This window comes from Tympanuchus pallidicinctus, unplaced genomic scaffold, assembly GCF_026119805.1.
Source record: "Tympanuchus pallidicinctus isolate F22 unplaced genomic scaffold, pur_lepc_1.0 scaffold1, whole genome shotgun sequence".
Lineage (NCBI taxonomy): Eukaryota > Metazoa > Chordata > Aves > Galliformes > Phasianidae > Tympanuchus > Tympanuchus pallidicinctus.
The window spans coordinates 32667409-32682425 of NW_026294618.1; the positions used below are offsets into that span (position 1 = coordinate 32667409).

Consider the following 15017-nt stretch of genomic DNA (forward strand, 5'->3'; position numbering starts at 1 on the left):
GAACCTGTTTTATGAATTGCTGGTGCCTCCATTTTGTGTATCTTTGGAGAGAGTAAATGACAATATGGCTATGCTTGGTTTTTTTTGATGTTGTGCTCCTTTTTGTGTGTGCATAAAGGAGTTGGTTATATTTGAGGACTCTCTGAACTCTTATATTCTGCATGAGATTATTTAATTCTGGTGTTGGCTATTCCTCCTTATTGTTTTATAGCTGGAGATGTCTTCTTATGTCTCTAGGTGTAAATATGACATTCTGTCTCTTTGAACCCATGCTAGCTTAACCATTCATAACAATGGTTGTTTTAAGTTGGAATTAATCTTCTTAGGCTTTCCTTCCTTGTTTTTGTTTTTGTTTTTTTTTTGGTTAATTCTGAACAAGAACTGAGGAATGGAGTAAATATTCACTTGGTTCTTCTGAAAAAAGAAAAAAATAATAAAATAAATTGGTAAAATTTAGAAACCTTTCAAAGCAAAAGTTTATCTTCTTTTAAATTTATAATAATAAAGTTGCTTTTTTGGAATATGAATGATCAGTAGATGACTAATATTCTCTCTGTATAGGTATTTTAGTCATATCAGAGTGTTTTTAGTGATTATCTATTTATATTTAAAATACTAAATTCTGTGTTCTCTTATTATTAATACTGATATATTCTTATGAGACATAGAGTGTTTTCCTAGAACTATGCAGGCTTTGGACACTTTGTGTGATAAACAATTTGATTGGTTGTGGTTGTGTTCTGTAACTTGTGTGCAAACTGCTTGTATGGAAGTATCAATTAGTTCCTATATTAAACTCTTTTAAATCATCTCTCTCTTGCCAACATTACTTGGACATCACCTTGGTAAGTTATCAGTGCTAGTGTGTTGATTTGTAGTTTAAAGAAATTGACAAAATATTCTGTTAAGAGACAAGTATTTATTGCCTTGTCTTCTGCTTCCTTTAAGGTTTTGATAACAATGGTGCCCTTATAGGACCCAGAAGTACAAGGCACAGCAATCCTGAGGAGCATGCTACTTATTATTTCAACACCTTCTCTAAGGAAATGTTAGTCCAGGTAGGCATACAATATTTTATCGTAGCACATAGAAGTAGATAATGATCAAAGTTACTATTCTCGTCTTTTGAGTTGACGTTTCAATTTCTGTCTTACTGTGGTATTTTGTCCTCCTCTTCTGAAACCATCTCAATGAAACACGTAATAAATATAAGGTAATGTCATTCTTTAAAGTGATGGTATGATCAGGACAAGTATTAGATTCTTGCCTGTCCTATTCTTCCATGAAAGCAGCACACATGAAAGATATTTGATTATAAGCCCAACACATAACAAGACAGAACTGAGGAGTTATTTTCACTGATGTAGATTCAGAAAATTCCTATATTTTGGGAATCATAAAATTTTGATTAGGTAAACATTCCTCAGAAGGCCTGGGCATAAATGATCTTCTTTCCCTCTAGGCAAGGAGAAGGTTCTTTTGGTTGTCCATTGATATCCATTGATAGTTAGGGATAGTTGACTGTCATGATGTTTAACCCTTAAAACCTTGCTAAATGTGCTGAGTTTACCTGGTCTCAAGGACTGGTGTTTCTTCTCTCACAGTAATTGGAGGATACAGATGTCTTTCAAGGTGCTGTGCCTGATCTTTAAATCAGGTAGAAGTTTTCTTATTAAGGCAAATTGTTACATTTGGAATTTTTCTGATAGTAAGAATTGCAGTACTATGTATAGGAATTACAGTGAGGATTTCAATCTGATTTGCTGACAAAAGCATATTTAGCTCTCAACAACTTAAAGGTGAAATCCAGTGGAGAATAAGCACTTGCAGTTTAAAATGAAGTTAATGAGATCTGCTTTTTTACTGATGAGAAAGTGACCTGAATTCTAATGAAGCAAGGACATTGCTGGCCCTCTCTCATCTTTTTCTTGTCATCTTTCTGCCTCCTGTGGCAGATAATTCAGAAATTCTTCACAATTTTCTGTCTGTACAAAATCTGGTAGGCTTTTAGCATCTTTTTGGCACTTGTTAGAAAGTTATGATTGTCCTTCTAAATCTGTATGTATGTCTTAGTGTCATAAAAGCTTTCCTGTCTGAAAAAACTACAAGCAGTGTAGAGTTGATGTAGATCTTTAAGCAGGCCCTACTGTTACACTAGATTGGGAAGTGACAATTTTTGGCAATGATCATTGTCTTACATTTTTTGCTTTAAATCGTTTTCATGACATCAAAAGCAATTGTTTGGTCTACATAATATGAATTACATATGCCTTGTAAAAACCATTTGCTGTCTTTGAGAAGATTTCAAAAACATTATTCTTTTTTGCTGCCTTCTCTGTATGTCTTCTTATTCATTTATTCCTCCCATCTTATTCACTGAGATAATGTAATGAGAATTCTGACCTTCCAAAGGCACATTGCAGTACAAAAGATTTCTCTTTCAAGATATTGGCTTATACCACCTGATTTATAGTGGATATAAAAGCTGAATCTGTTTTCCTGCCTCATTTCCTCTCTTCCTTCTTTCTCTTCTTCAGAAGCTGTAAAATAAAATAAAAAAAAAAATAAAAAAAAAAAATAAAAAAAGGAATGTCAGCAACAGAGAAAACTGAACTGAGTCTGTAGCAGTTTAGTTGGGCTATTTTTAATTCTACAGCTTGTACTCTAAACTGCTTTAGTGCAGAAACTCAGTTTTTCTGTTGTTTTGAAATTGTCATTGCTGTCTCTTCAACTTAGTCAAGAAAGTGATGTACAACATAGATTTTTGTGGGATAGATGGATAGATTGTTTTTTTATTTCTTCCTTAAATTCTATGTCTGCCTACCTTACATTCTCAATGAGTTTCTTCATTACTTTTCTTGTTGTCTTTTGTATTTTCAGGAAGCTGTGAGATGTTACCTATTTAAAATATGTTACTGGGTGTTCTTTTGAGTTGTGGTATATACTTGTTAATATTTCTGTAGATGAGAATTTTATCTCCTTGGCAAAACTGAGAGAGTGTTAAAACTTGGAGACAATGAGCTACAGTGAGATAATGGTTTCCAATACTAAGAGTTTTCCATTTATATGCAGTCCTGCTGATTTCTTCAAAAACTGTTTTCTGTTTGGTTTTTCTTTTCTCTCTTACACTATTGTCCTTCGTAGGCCATGACTGGAATATTACAAGTTAATGGACATGGAGAAGAAAGCACGTTAATGCAAGACTTAAAGCCTTTTCGAATTCTTATCAGTTTGCTGGATAAGCCTGAACTGGGTAATTTTCATTTTCCTACTTCTAGTCTTTGTTTTGTTTTACATGACTTGGCATAACTGTTGTTTTTTTTTCTTCTGTTGGTCAACTTAAAACAAAGCTGTATTCCTAAGGACAGCATTAGTATCAGCCGGTTAGCTGGATTTCTAGATCTTCCAAGCCAATTATTTAATGTGGTTGTTAGATTTATCCTCATTCAAAGTCATTTTCTTCTACGTTCACCACAGGGAACAGAAAGCTGAAGTCATAGGCAGAAAAAAAGCATGTTGAAAGAAATGCAAATACACTATTTCTCATTTCTTTATTCAAATAGTGACTTTACTGTTTTAAATCTTGGGTGTTGCTTTTGGGAACAGTATGGTCATTCTGCTAATGTACACAGAGAGATCAGAGATATTAGCGACAAAACACTTCATTACAAAATTACTATCTGTAAGGAAGCAAGTATTACTTCATTTTTATTTTTGTTTTTCACTGTTTTAAATGTTAACATGCAGTTTTCAGCAGGTAAGTGCAAAGGACTGAGAATGAAAGTAGGTAAGATGAAAGAACTGACAACAATTAAGCCTTTTTTTTATTACAACAGTTTTAAAGGTGACTAAACATTAGCAGAATTTTCTGTGTATGCCCTAAAATTTGAGGGTAGAGTAATAAAAGCTTAAAAATGCATCACTTGTAAGGGTGCAACTTGAAAAGAAAGTGGTTAAGACAGACTACCAAGAACAAAATATCTGACAAGAACTTGTTGTCTTCCTGATACTTTTTGAATTCTGGGGTCAGTTTGTATTTTCTGGGGCCAGTTTATTTTTTGAGAGGCAATGTGCACATGAAGTTTTCATAAGGTAAGTGACACTCTGAGAATTCTTTCAGCAAAGTGACACAGAAGAAGCTAGTGAGATTTCAGCTTGACTCAGTGATCGTACTGTCACTGAAGGCAGTTAAATGAGGCTAAATGACATGACCAGAAAGCAAATATTTCATCAGGATCACTTTCTGAACTAATCAACTGATCTCAGAAGAGTTGTTTGTAAATTTTTTTTTCCCTTAAAATTCAGAGTTTATCTCAGCAGATGGTATTTAAAAGAAAAAAAAAATCCCATATTTCTATCTGGAATTAAACAAAACATGCCTCAATTTAAAAGGAAAATGTTCAGAATGTTTTATCTTGCATAATTTGGTTTAAAATGTTTAAGTATATTTTTTGTATATTAACAGCATGAGTTAGCTTCTGAGCAGGTATTCCAAAATAGTTGTTTAAAAGCTACCTCTGATTAGGAATCTATGAAGTCATATTTCAATGAAGCTAATAATACCTGGGAGTCTGCTTGAACATGAGCTATGCTAATGTGTTTTGCTTTTGAACTAGACGTGTTTGTGTGCAAGCAATCATTGTATACATATGGGAAAAAAATTCTCTTGTGATTTATTATAGTTCTGGTTATTGTAATTGCCTGGTTATTTCTAGAAAGCAAAAAACAAACAAACAAAAAAAGCCTTTCTGAAATGTATATAGTTTATGAAATTGAACGGAAGGAATTTTGTGGTTCCAGTAACCACAGCTAGGTAATTATTTAAGTTTCACATGTGGATTGCTATGGTGTTATAACTGACAAGACTGTAATTGCTGGTATTTCACTTTAGGCCCTGCCATCCTAGAGGATGTGTTGATTGAAGTATTTCGAACATTATATACACAGTGCAAAACAGAGCTGGAGCTTCAGGCAGAGCCTTCTTTCAACAAAGATCACACGCAGCTGAGCAGGTGAATGATACGTGGAATGTATTTTGTATTTAAAAAAAAAAAGCCTTTTTGTGTCTGAAAGCATGCTGTATCTAGGCCATGATTGCAAAGCCTGTGAGACTGTGACCTTGTTTTCTTTCTGATATGGGTTCTATTGATAGCAATTGCAACTTCTGTGCTCTGTGCTAAGGTCTGCAGGGATATTGCTTTTTTTTTTTCTGTTTTTTTTTTTCTTCAATTTTTACAATGAAATTTACTCTTTTTTTTTTTCTTTTTTCCATGACAAAAATGTTTGCTCGATACAGCTGAAATTCAGTATTTTTGCTGGCTGTATCATAGAATAAAATTGAAGATAGAGAGAAGTATAAAAACTATTTTAACATTTCTGATGTCTGTCTTAAAATGCGGAAGAGGGAAGCCCCAAGTGTGGAAGAAACAACAATGGGAGAGATAATGAGAAAACAGACCGGAAGGCTAGCAACCATACAGAGACATGGGTGTACTGGGCCTACTGCTGTACTGAACTCTAAGGCAGGGTTGGAGCTGGGGGAGATGGTGATTCATCAGCATCAGTTGTTGGGGGATGAACTTGACATGTGGTGAAGTAACTCAGAAATGAAGCATAAAAATATTAAATATTTCTTTTATTTTCTTTTAGCAAACTGAGGGAAAACAAGAAAACAGCAGAATTGATCAAAACTGCCAATCTCCTATTCAATTCCTTTGAGCCTTATTATATGTGGGATTACATTGCTCGTTGGTTTGAAGAGTGTTGTAGGTAGGAAATAATACTTTCTCTCTGTGTATGTAAAATTGAAGTTATCTTTTGTTTTATAGTTGTTTGGTTTCTTTTTTTCTTTTTGTTTTCATCATAGAATTTAACCTAATGTAAATGTGATCATCTAGGCTGTAAGTCTGACTAACCTGCTTATCTTCTATGACAAGATGACCCACTTAATAGATGAGGGAAAAGCTGTGAATGTTGTTTATCTGAATTTTAGTACAGCATTTGACACAGTTTTTCACAGTATCCTAGAGAAGCTGGCTGCTCATTGCTTGGAAAAGTATACAGTTTGGTGAAGAACTGCCTCATTGACCAGGCTCAAAGAGTCCACGTGAATTAAGTTTAGATTCATTTGCAACTGACCTGTGGCATTCCCCAGGGCTCAGTGCTGGAGACAGTTCTGTTGAACATTTTTATCAGATCTAGATGAGGGGATGAGCTGTTGAACTTGAGGGTAGGAATTCACTGCAGAGGAATCTGGATAGGATGGATCAATGAGCTGAGCCCAGTCACAACATTCACCGAGGCTCAGTGCAAGGTCCTACACTTGGGTCACAGCAGCCATATGCAGTGCTGTGGGCATGGGGAAGAGTGGATGGAAAGATGCCTGGCAGAAAAGGAGCTAGGGTTGGTGATTGACAGCTGGTGAATGTGAGCCAGCAGCATGCCCATGTGGCCAAGAAGGCCAACGGTATTCAGGCCTGCATCAGGAATTGTGTGGCCAGCAGGGCTAGGGAAGTCATTGTCCCTTTGCTCTGCACTGGTGAGACTGCACCTGGAAGCTTTGCAGCTTTCCTGACTGCTGAACAAAACTTTGGCTGAACTTACATCCCACCAGCCTCATGAATGAATTGGAGAAACAAATTGTTTTGCTTGTATCCTTTATCATATTTTCAGATAGCAGCACGCTTACAGAGGATGTTTTTGTTTTGTCTAAATTATAAAAGTCATCTTGTTGATAGTCAAGCAATGCAGGTATTTGACAGTGAAGTGAATGTTCAGATGAGCTTGTTTTGTTTTCATCTTGTGCAGCTTTAAAGTTTCATGGGCATTTTATTTTATTTTTGGTTATTTTTATCTTATATTTTTAATGCCTTGGCTTTTGATCTCTTCAAAATAACAATTTTCAGTAGCCCCATTCCTTTAATTCTGTTATTGGTGACCATGCTTGTGGCATTAAATATTGCTGTAAGTGATGGTGTACAATGCAGTTTTCTTCAGCTTGCATTTCCTTGTTTTATGAATAAAGACCCTTCTACAGTGAAAGGATGGTTGCGTGCTTGCAGTAGAACTCACAGCGGGGTCAAGTGAGGTACTTACAAACAAACAAGGAGTCTCCTTTTTCTGTTAGGATTGTCTTTGGTGTGCACAGCTTTGTATTGCAGTAATGTGGTTAATTTAAGAGGAGAAAAAAAAATGACGTTTAAACTTTGTTTGAATTTTGCAGGAGGACATTACACGCCAGACTTCAAACTGAGCCTGCAGGTGGTAATGAGCAATCTGAGTTGCCCCTGACAAATTTCTGCTTGTTAGTGGATTTTTTGTTGGATATAGTTTCTTTGGTAAGAACTTCTTTATCTATTGCTAATACTGGAATACTGTATGTTTGAAGTCTACAGAAATAGCATATCTGCTTTGTTAAATTTATTTAATTGTTGGGCATCTTTAAATGAAGTTATGATGCTTATACCTGAAACTTTTTTGTTGTTGTTTGTCCTCTGTTTCTTTTCTCAAAATGCCACTGTATTAATTACAAGCATGGTCTTCTGTAACTATTTATTTGTCAGTTAGATACACAACTTTCTTTTAAGACTCCTGTAAATGTCATGATAATGTATCATCTGTTGGCATTGCTTAATGTAGCAATGACTGTTGAAACTGTTTTGCTTTCTATACTGTCTTTCTTCAATTCTTTGCTTTCTCATTTCAAAGCCTACTAGAAGCATGAGAGTGCTGTGTCAGGTATGGCAATCAGCCTGTTTTTCATTTATTTATACTTACTACACTTTTGTTTATCTTTTTTGTTGTTGTTGTTCTTAAATTCGTATGTTATTAAAATAATAGTGTTATTCTTTAATCTTATTAAAATACATTGTAACATGTATGTAGTGAGCATGATGTACACTTCTGAAAGAAAGTGTATCTGTTGGTTATTTGCTTGTTAAGTTAATTTTCTAAATTTTTAAAAGTATGTAGTTCTTATTCTCAGATGTTAAGGTTTTCATTTTCTTTTTTTTTTTTTTTTTTAAATTTTCAATGCATTTGGAACACAGTTAATCAGATGGCCAGTAACATTGTTATAGCAAATAATTTTAAGATGGAGTTTGTGTTCCAACACCTGAGATGTACTATTTCTATTTCAGGAGACTTACATTGAAATACAGACAGAGCACTTGCCTCAGCTGTTGCTCAGAATGATTTCTGCATTGACGAGCCATCTTCACACTTTGCACTTGTCTGAGCTTACGGATTCTCTCAGACTCTGCTCGAAGATCCTTAGTAAGGTTCAACCTCCCCTGCTCTCTGCGGGTATGGATGGTACACTGCAGCTTCCTAGTGGACACAGCAGCTCCATCAAAGAATGGGAAAATAAAAAGGTAATTGATGTTATATTGAGCAGTGTCAGGGGAAAAAGAATGGTACTTCTTTTGTTCGTCCATTTTTCTTTAATGAGAAGTGAATTTTCTAAGTCAGTGTTGGACTACTAGTTTTCATTAGATTTAGCTAAACATAAAGAAATATACATATAAAACTTGGATCATCAAAAGAAATTACATCATTGTGGTAAAAAAGTCTTGATTCTTAAGGTTTTTTACCCAGACTTAATATTACATGTATATAATTTTATGATTTGGAAGTGTTTCAGAGTAATTAACTAAAACTGCTGTTCGAAGTTCACTGGATGCACTTCAGTAGTCTGATCTTGTAGAGTAACTGGACTTGAAAGAGTTCTCTGCTTTGCTTATCTATCTGGCACATGTTAATTCTCCTCTCACTTTATGTGCATCAGATTAATGCTTATCTGTCGTTTTATTGTCAAGTCTTAGAATAATAAATAAATATCAAATAAAGAAATAGAAGATACAAATCAACCAGCAATTATTTCTCTTCCAACATTTTTGTTTAACGTGTTCCATGCAACCAGACCACTTCAGGTATGTGAAGTGGCATGCCCTGAAATCCTTCCTCTCCAGCGGATCCAGCTGAAGAAAGTAAAGGAACATCATGCAGTGACTGAGATTGCAAGTGATAGATGGGGGTCACTGCTCAAAGTGGGAATGATTTCAGAGTTGGATTCTACTTTAAAGCTAGGTTGGGTTGCTTGGGATGGCATCTAACTTGGTTTGGAGTATCTCCAAAAATGAAGATTCCGTGACTTCTTCTGTACGGTTTGTTTGCACTGTTAGATTATTCTAATGAGGATTTCCATATGTTAGAGATTGCTCCCTCCAGTACACAAACTTGAGCACAGTATTCTAGATGTGGCATTAAAACTGCTGTACAGAAGGGAATCATCTCTTCCCTTGACATGCTGGCTACACTTCTGATACAGTCCAGTATGTGGACTTCTTTTGTATCTGGAAGTCCACATACAGTACTAGACTTGTTTTTTATCAGTTGATCTGCCAAGCTTACTGAAAGAGCCCATGAAAATGCTTAACAATCTATGTTATTTTGCAGAAAATGTGTTTATAGGAATAGATTTAAAACTGGGTGATACATTTGTGACAAATATTTTCTTACTAACAAATAACCTATTTTAAACAGTCATTTAACTTCTATCTTAATTAGGTGCCATCCGTTTCTCTCGAGAATCCCAATGATGTGTTTGAAGATGGTGAAAATCCTCCAAGCAGTCGATCATCAGAAAGTGGATTCACAGAGTTTGTACAATACCAGGCAGATACTACTGATGACATTGACAGAGCACTAAATGAAGGTCATGGTGCACCTGGCATTCCTATTATAGGTAGCACATCCTCAGAGACTGAGACAGCATCGACCGTGGGATCTGAGGAAACTGTTGTACAGCCTCCTTCCCTAGTAACACAGGGAACAGCAACTCGAAGTGGGAAAACGATACAGAAGACTGCAATGCAGTGTTGTCTGGAGTATGTTCAACAGTTTCTAACCAGATTTATCAACCTGTATATCAGTCAGAGCAATTCCTCATCTCAGCCCTTAGGGACAGAGCTTCTGGTAGACGCTGCTAGAGAGCAAGGACAGACCGCAAAATGGGATAGAGAGCCACAAGGAGATGCTAAGGTGAAAAAAATGAACAAGAAAAATTCACCAAAAGAATACCTTCCTGCCTTTGTTGCTGCTTGTCAGCTTTATCTTGAATGTTCAAGCTTTCCCGTTTACATTGCTGAGGGAAACCGTACTTCAGAATTACATTCTGGCAAGCCTGAAGTTGGTAAGCTGGACTCTGTTCTTCATTTCTATAGTTCTTGCTTTCAAAACATTTTTAAAATGATTGTGTTAATTCTTTGTGTGTGCTCCTGTTTACCATTTCCCTCAGAAATACAAGTTTCCTTCTTTATCAGTTTGTTTGCTTTTTGAAAATTAACTGTTTCTTCATAGATTTCCTCAGGAACAATGCTGGGATGGGATTTGAAACCAATTAGAATTGGGATAACAAATATAAATTATACAAACTGAAGCCTTAGAATAGTACCTAGACTTTCAAGTGTTCCTTTTTACTGAATGAATCCAGGAATGTTTTGTGATAATCTTGCATAATGTGACTATGAAATATGTAATTAATGGTTTGGTGAGGTTTTTTTGTTTGTTTGTTTGTTTGTTTTTCAAATACTACTAGGCTACAATTGAATGATTGAGTGTTGTGGCAGATGATTGAGAAAACTTCGAAATATCAGCTACCTGCTTATTACATTTTTATACACTTCTGGTCATCATTGTCTTATGAATTCCAAAGGAGAAAGCCCATAAAACTTGAATAATAACTTAAGTCTCGTGAACACGAAGGCAATACTTCTAGGAATCCCATTCACTTTGCTAATTGTCTTAAATTTGTATTGCTCATTTTCCAGCTGAGCTTTCTCATTTGTAGTGTTGCGTTTGGAGTCTGTTATGCAGTTTGGCTTTGAGGAGTACACATAAATTGCAGGTGGTTGAGATTAACTGTAAAAGAGTTTGGTTTTGCTTCAGATGTGAACATAAACTGTGCAGAATGGCAGACAGGAGTAGCAGTGGGAATGGGACTGTAAAGCTTTCCAGGGAGCCCTGCTTTCTATAGGTGCTGCTGGCTGGCTGGAAAAAACAGGAGAAGGTAATTCTTGTAATTCACGCACCAGCCTTTTCTTTATCTATTGCTATGTTTCTTTACTGCAGTGGAAGCTGTTATTATTGAAGGATTCCTGAGATTGGAAAATGCTTTTGAATTATATTGATGATGATTCTATTGCCTTTAACCAGTAGTGAGTGTCATCAGTTATTTATGTTAAGGAGCCAAATTAATCTTGTATTGCGAGAATATAACTGTACTGCTATATTTTGCATATTGTCTATTGCTACATTCTCATTTTCTCAAGTAAGTGTGCTATTATTGCCTCAATTCCATTTTTAACATCTTCAGTCTCAAAACAACATTTGTATCTGTTAACAGTAGAATGTTATGTGGGATTGTTAGCTATATTTTTGCTCTAAATTATTTGGCAGAATTATTATACAAATTAGAAATCACCTTAATTCTAAGTAGATGCTGTATTTGTGCCTTGTAGGCATACGTGAAGACATATTATCTAATTGTAGAACTGTTTACCTATTAAGAAGTCTTTCTGGTGTTTAAGAAAAAATAGTTTGGTATCCCTAAGGTAGAGGGGTGCTTTATTCACTTGAGTTGACTGTGTATAAAGACACTGAATTCAGAGAAAAACTCTTAGATTGTTAGCATAGTGTGTGGTGTTAAATGTGGGAACAGTTAGAAAGCAACAGCCAACACAGAAAGCAAAGTCTGATCAATAGGATCAATTTTCTGACACTGAAAGTATCAGTTTTTGTAGATACTTTTACATTTACATGTTTCCAGTAAATTCTTTCAATTTTTTTTTATCAGAAAAGGCTTGATTTGGATATGTTTCTGTGTGTATGTAAACAATAAGTATGAACCAACTCGTGTTTGTGTGTGAATTATTACAGACTATGAGCAGCACTATTGAAACATGATTTACTGATTAAGAACGCCCTGAAGATGGGCAGTGAATGCAGAGAAATGCATCTACTAAAAGTACAGTTTTGCTTAAAGTATGAAGTTGTGTGGATGCAATTCTATACAATGTATTTTGTCCTTCCTTCTTCAAATTTTCTGTTTTTTAGTTACTAAATATTTGAAGTCTTACAAGATTACGTTCTTGATTAGCTAATTTTTCAGACAGATACATCAGGAAGTATCTCTCCTGTGTGCACTTTGCTAAACAGGTTTGGTGACAAGGTTGAAAAATGAAAGATAAAGTACAAATGTGCTGATGGTTGTGAAATATAGAAGAAAAAATTCACAGCAAAATTGTTGTTAAATAAAAATATATCTCTGATTTTTATTTCAGACTGTGAACAAGTGCAGCCCCCACTTTGGCTTCAGACTTTAATGAATGCTTGCAAGCAAGCGAGTGATTTCAGTGTTCAGGGTGTAACTATTTCCCTTGTGATGGACTTGGTTGGATTGACTCAATCTGTAGCACTCGTCACTGGAGAAAATTTGAACAATGTGGAAACAGCTCAGCCTCTTAGCCCTAACCAGGGAAGAGTGGCTGTGGTTATCAGACCTCCTCTTACACAAGGCAATCTGAGATACATGGCTGAAAAGACAGATTTCTTTAAGGTACTGCGCAGCAACTCACTGATGCTTTCTTTATACTTTTTTCTTGACTGATAAGGACTGACAGTTGTTGCCATTTAGTCATTCTTGATTTGATATAAAAGTTTTCCTTGCTGAGTGTTCTGATAACAACTGTAATCCATGTTGATGTCTAAATGAACATATGTAGTAATTTTTCCCACTGTGATTGTTTTACTGGATGCTTGGGTGAGAATACTTATTTTCAAAAATATAGGTTCAAACATAAGTGAGAGCTGATTGAACATAATCATTAACTAGCAAAGATATGAAGTGGAGATAGATATACATGATTTATGAGTCTGGTAAACCACGCTTTTTTTTATTACCTTTTGTAAATTACAAATGTAAATCAGGAGCAGGGTGTGTTATGTAGTTAATTATTTTCAAGTGGAAATTTATTTCTGGAGATACCTATTCTGACTCGTAACAAGATTTCTTTGTGTGGTTAGCTATTGCAGTGTTTCAAATAGCTATGTATGTTCATACAATTAGAACAGTTTTATAGATTGCCTCTTTGTCATAAGCCATCATCATATACATTTCCCATAACTGCATAGAACTCAGCATAGTTCAGAACAAAACTTTAGGCCAAGTGTTGGGTCCTAGGCCAAGTGTCGGGTTCTGCACTTTGGCCACAATAACCCCATGCAGCACTACAGGCTTGGGGATGAGTGGCTGGATGACTGTGAACAGGAAAGGGACCTGGAGGTGTTGGTTGATGCTCGGCTGAACATGAGCCGACAGTGTGCCCAGGTGGCCAAGAGGGCCAACGGCATCCTGGCCTGCATTAGAAATAGTGTGGCCAGCAGGAGCAGGGAGGTAATCGTCCCCCTGTACTCAGCACTGGTGAGGCCACACCTCGAGTACTGTGTTCAGTTTTGGGCTCCTCACTACAAGAAAGACATTGAGGCCCTGGAATGTGTCCAGAGAAGGGCAACAAAACTGGTGAGGGGTCTGGAGCACAAGTCTTATGAGGAGCAGCTGAAAGAGCTGGGATTGTTCAGTCTGGAGAAGAGGAGGCTCAGGGGAGACCGCATTGCACTTTACAACTTCCTGAAGGGAAGTTGTGATGAGAAAGGGTCTGGCCTCTCAGGCAAATAGTAGGACCCGAAGAAATGGCCAGAAGTTGTACCAGAGGAGGTTTAGGTTGGACATTAGGAGAAACTTTTTCTCTCAGAGGGTGGTCAGGCACTGGAATGGCTGCCCAGGGAGGTGGTGGAGTCGCCGTCCCTGGCAGTGTTCAAGAGGCGCCTGGGTGAGGAGCTACGAGATGTGGTTTAGTGCTTGTGGTACTGGGAATGGGAGGATGGTTGGACTAGATGATCTTGCAGGTCGTTTCCAACCTTGTAATTCTATGATTCTATGATTCAAAACAAGGCATGATACTCATTCACTTGTCTCTCTTACAACTTCTGTTTTCATGTCCAAAGCATATTGCTTTAACTCTTTGGGACCAGTTGGGTGATGGAACTCCTCAGCATCATCAGAAGAGTGTGGAGCTCTTCTACCAGCTGCACAACCTTGTACCATCTTCTAGCATTTGTGAAGATGTTATTAGTCAGCAGCTGACTCATAGAGACAAGGTAAGTTGTATGTGTGGTTACTGAAAGATGGCTTTATGTGTATGTTTGATACTAGCAAAATATATTTGGAAAAAGGACTTGGTACCTCAGAGGAGGATGTAAATGAACTTCAGAATTTTGAGAATGTTGCATTGTGTTGGAAAGTTTGTTTCAAATGTTAAAAAATATTCTTATCTTACATGCAGAATATTGGATTCTTCCACCCTGACACCATGACCTTCTTTCCTATATTTTCACTGGCAAGAAATTTTAGCCTAATCTCTGTATCTGATCCGTGTTTTCATGCTGTCTTGCTGTTTCAGAAATACATAAAAAGGGTTCTTAATGATAGTTCTCCTAACAACTCCTCTTTCCCTGAACAGCTTCTTTATTTTTAAGGTCCCTTCATTTTGCTGCATCCTTACCAACTTTTTTTCTGACCTCTGGTATACTCTTTCCTATTTCACCTGACTCTTGTATCTTCTTCTAATAATTCGTCTAAAGTAGAGTCTGTGCTTTTCTCCTTCTTTACCTTCACAATATGTGGAGAAAGAGAAGAGGATTTTTATTTTTTTTTTTTAAACTACTTTGTCTGTCCCTTTTTTCATAGGGGGGGCTTTGATTTCTTCTCTCAGCACTGTGTGGATCCCTGTCTCTGGGTCAAGGTGCCCTCCTTATCTGCCTTTCTGTTTGTCACTGTCCGTCTAAAGCACGAGATTTGCTTTCAGTTCTTTTCCTTACAGTGAGAAACTAAGTGAGTCTGCTGAGTCTGATGGTATTATTTTGTTTCTGCCTTGTATCACTTCTGCCATGTATCCTTT

At 36.4% G+C, this 15017-nt stretch overlaps 1 protein-coding gene across 9 annotated transcripts in view; it reads left to right on the forward strand.

The window, feature by feature from the left end:
• DOP1A (DOP1 leucine zipper like protein A) overlaps window positions 1–15017 on the forward strand; it is a 60264-nt gene that overhangs the window by 18634 nt on the left and 26613 nt on the right. For 5 of the 9 annotated variants that reach the window (XM_052682518.1, XM_052682552.1, XM_052682532.1 and 2 more), the window contains 10 exons: window positions 949–1058; window positions 3145–3253; window positions 4892–5012; window positions 5650–5769; window positions 7223–7337; window positions 7708–7737; window positions 8139–8372; window positions 9568–10192; window positions 12342–12616; window positions 14065–14217. In XM_052682518.1, coding sequence (XP_052538478.1) covers window positions 949–1058; window positions 3145–3253; window positions 4892–5012; window positions 5650–5769; window positions 7223–7337; window positions 7708–7737; window positions 8139–8372; window positions 9568–10192; window positions 12342–12616; window positions 14065–14217 — 1892 coding nt within the window. The remainder of the gene's footprint in view (window positions 1–948; window positions 1059–3144; window positions 3254–4891; window positions 5013–5649; window positions 5770–7222; window positions 7338–7707; window positions 7738–8138; window positions 8373–9567; window positions 10193–12341; window positions 12617–14064; window positions 14218–15017) is intronic. The other 4 variants (XM_052682563.1, XM_052682526.1, XM_052682528.1 and 1 more) reach the window with 2 other exon arrangements.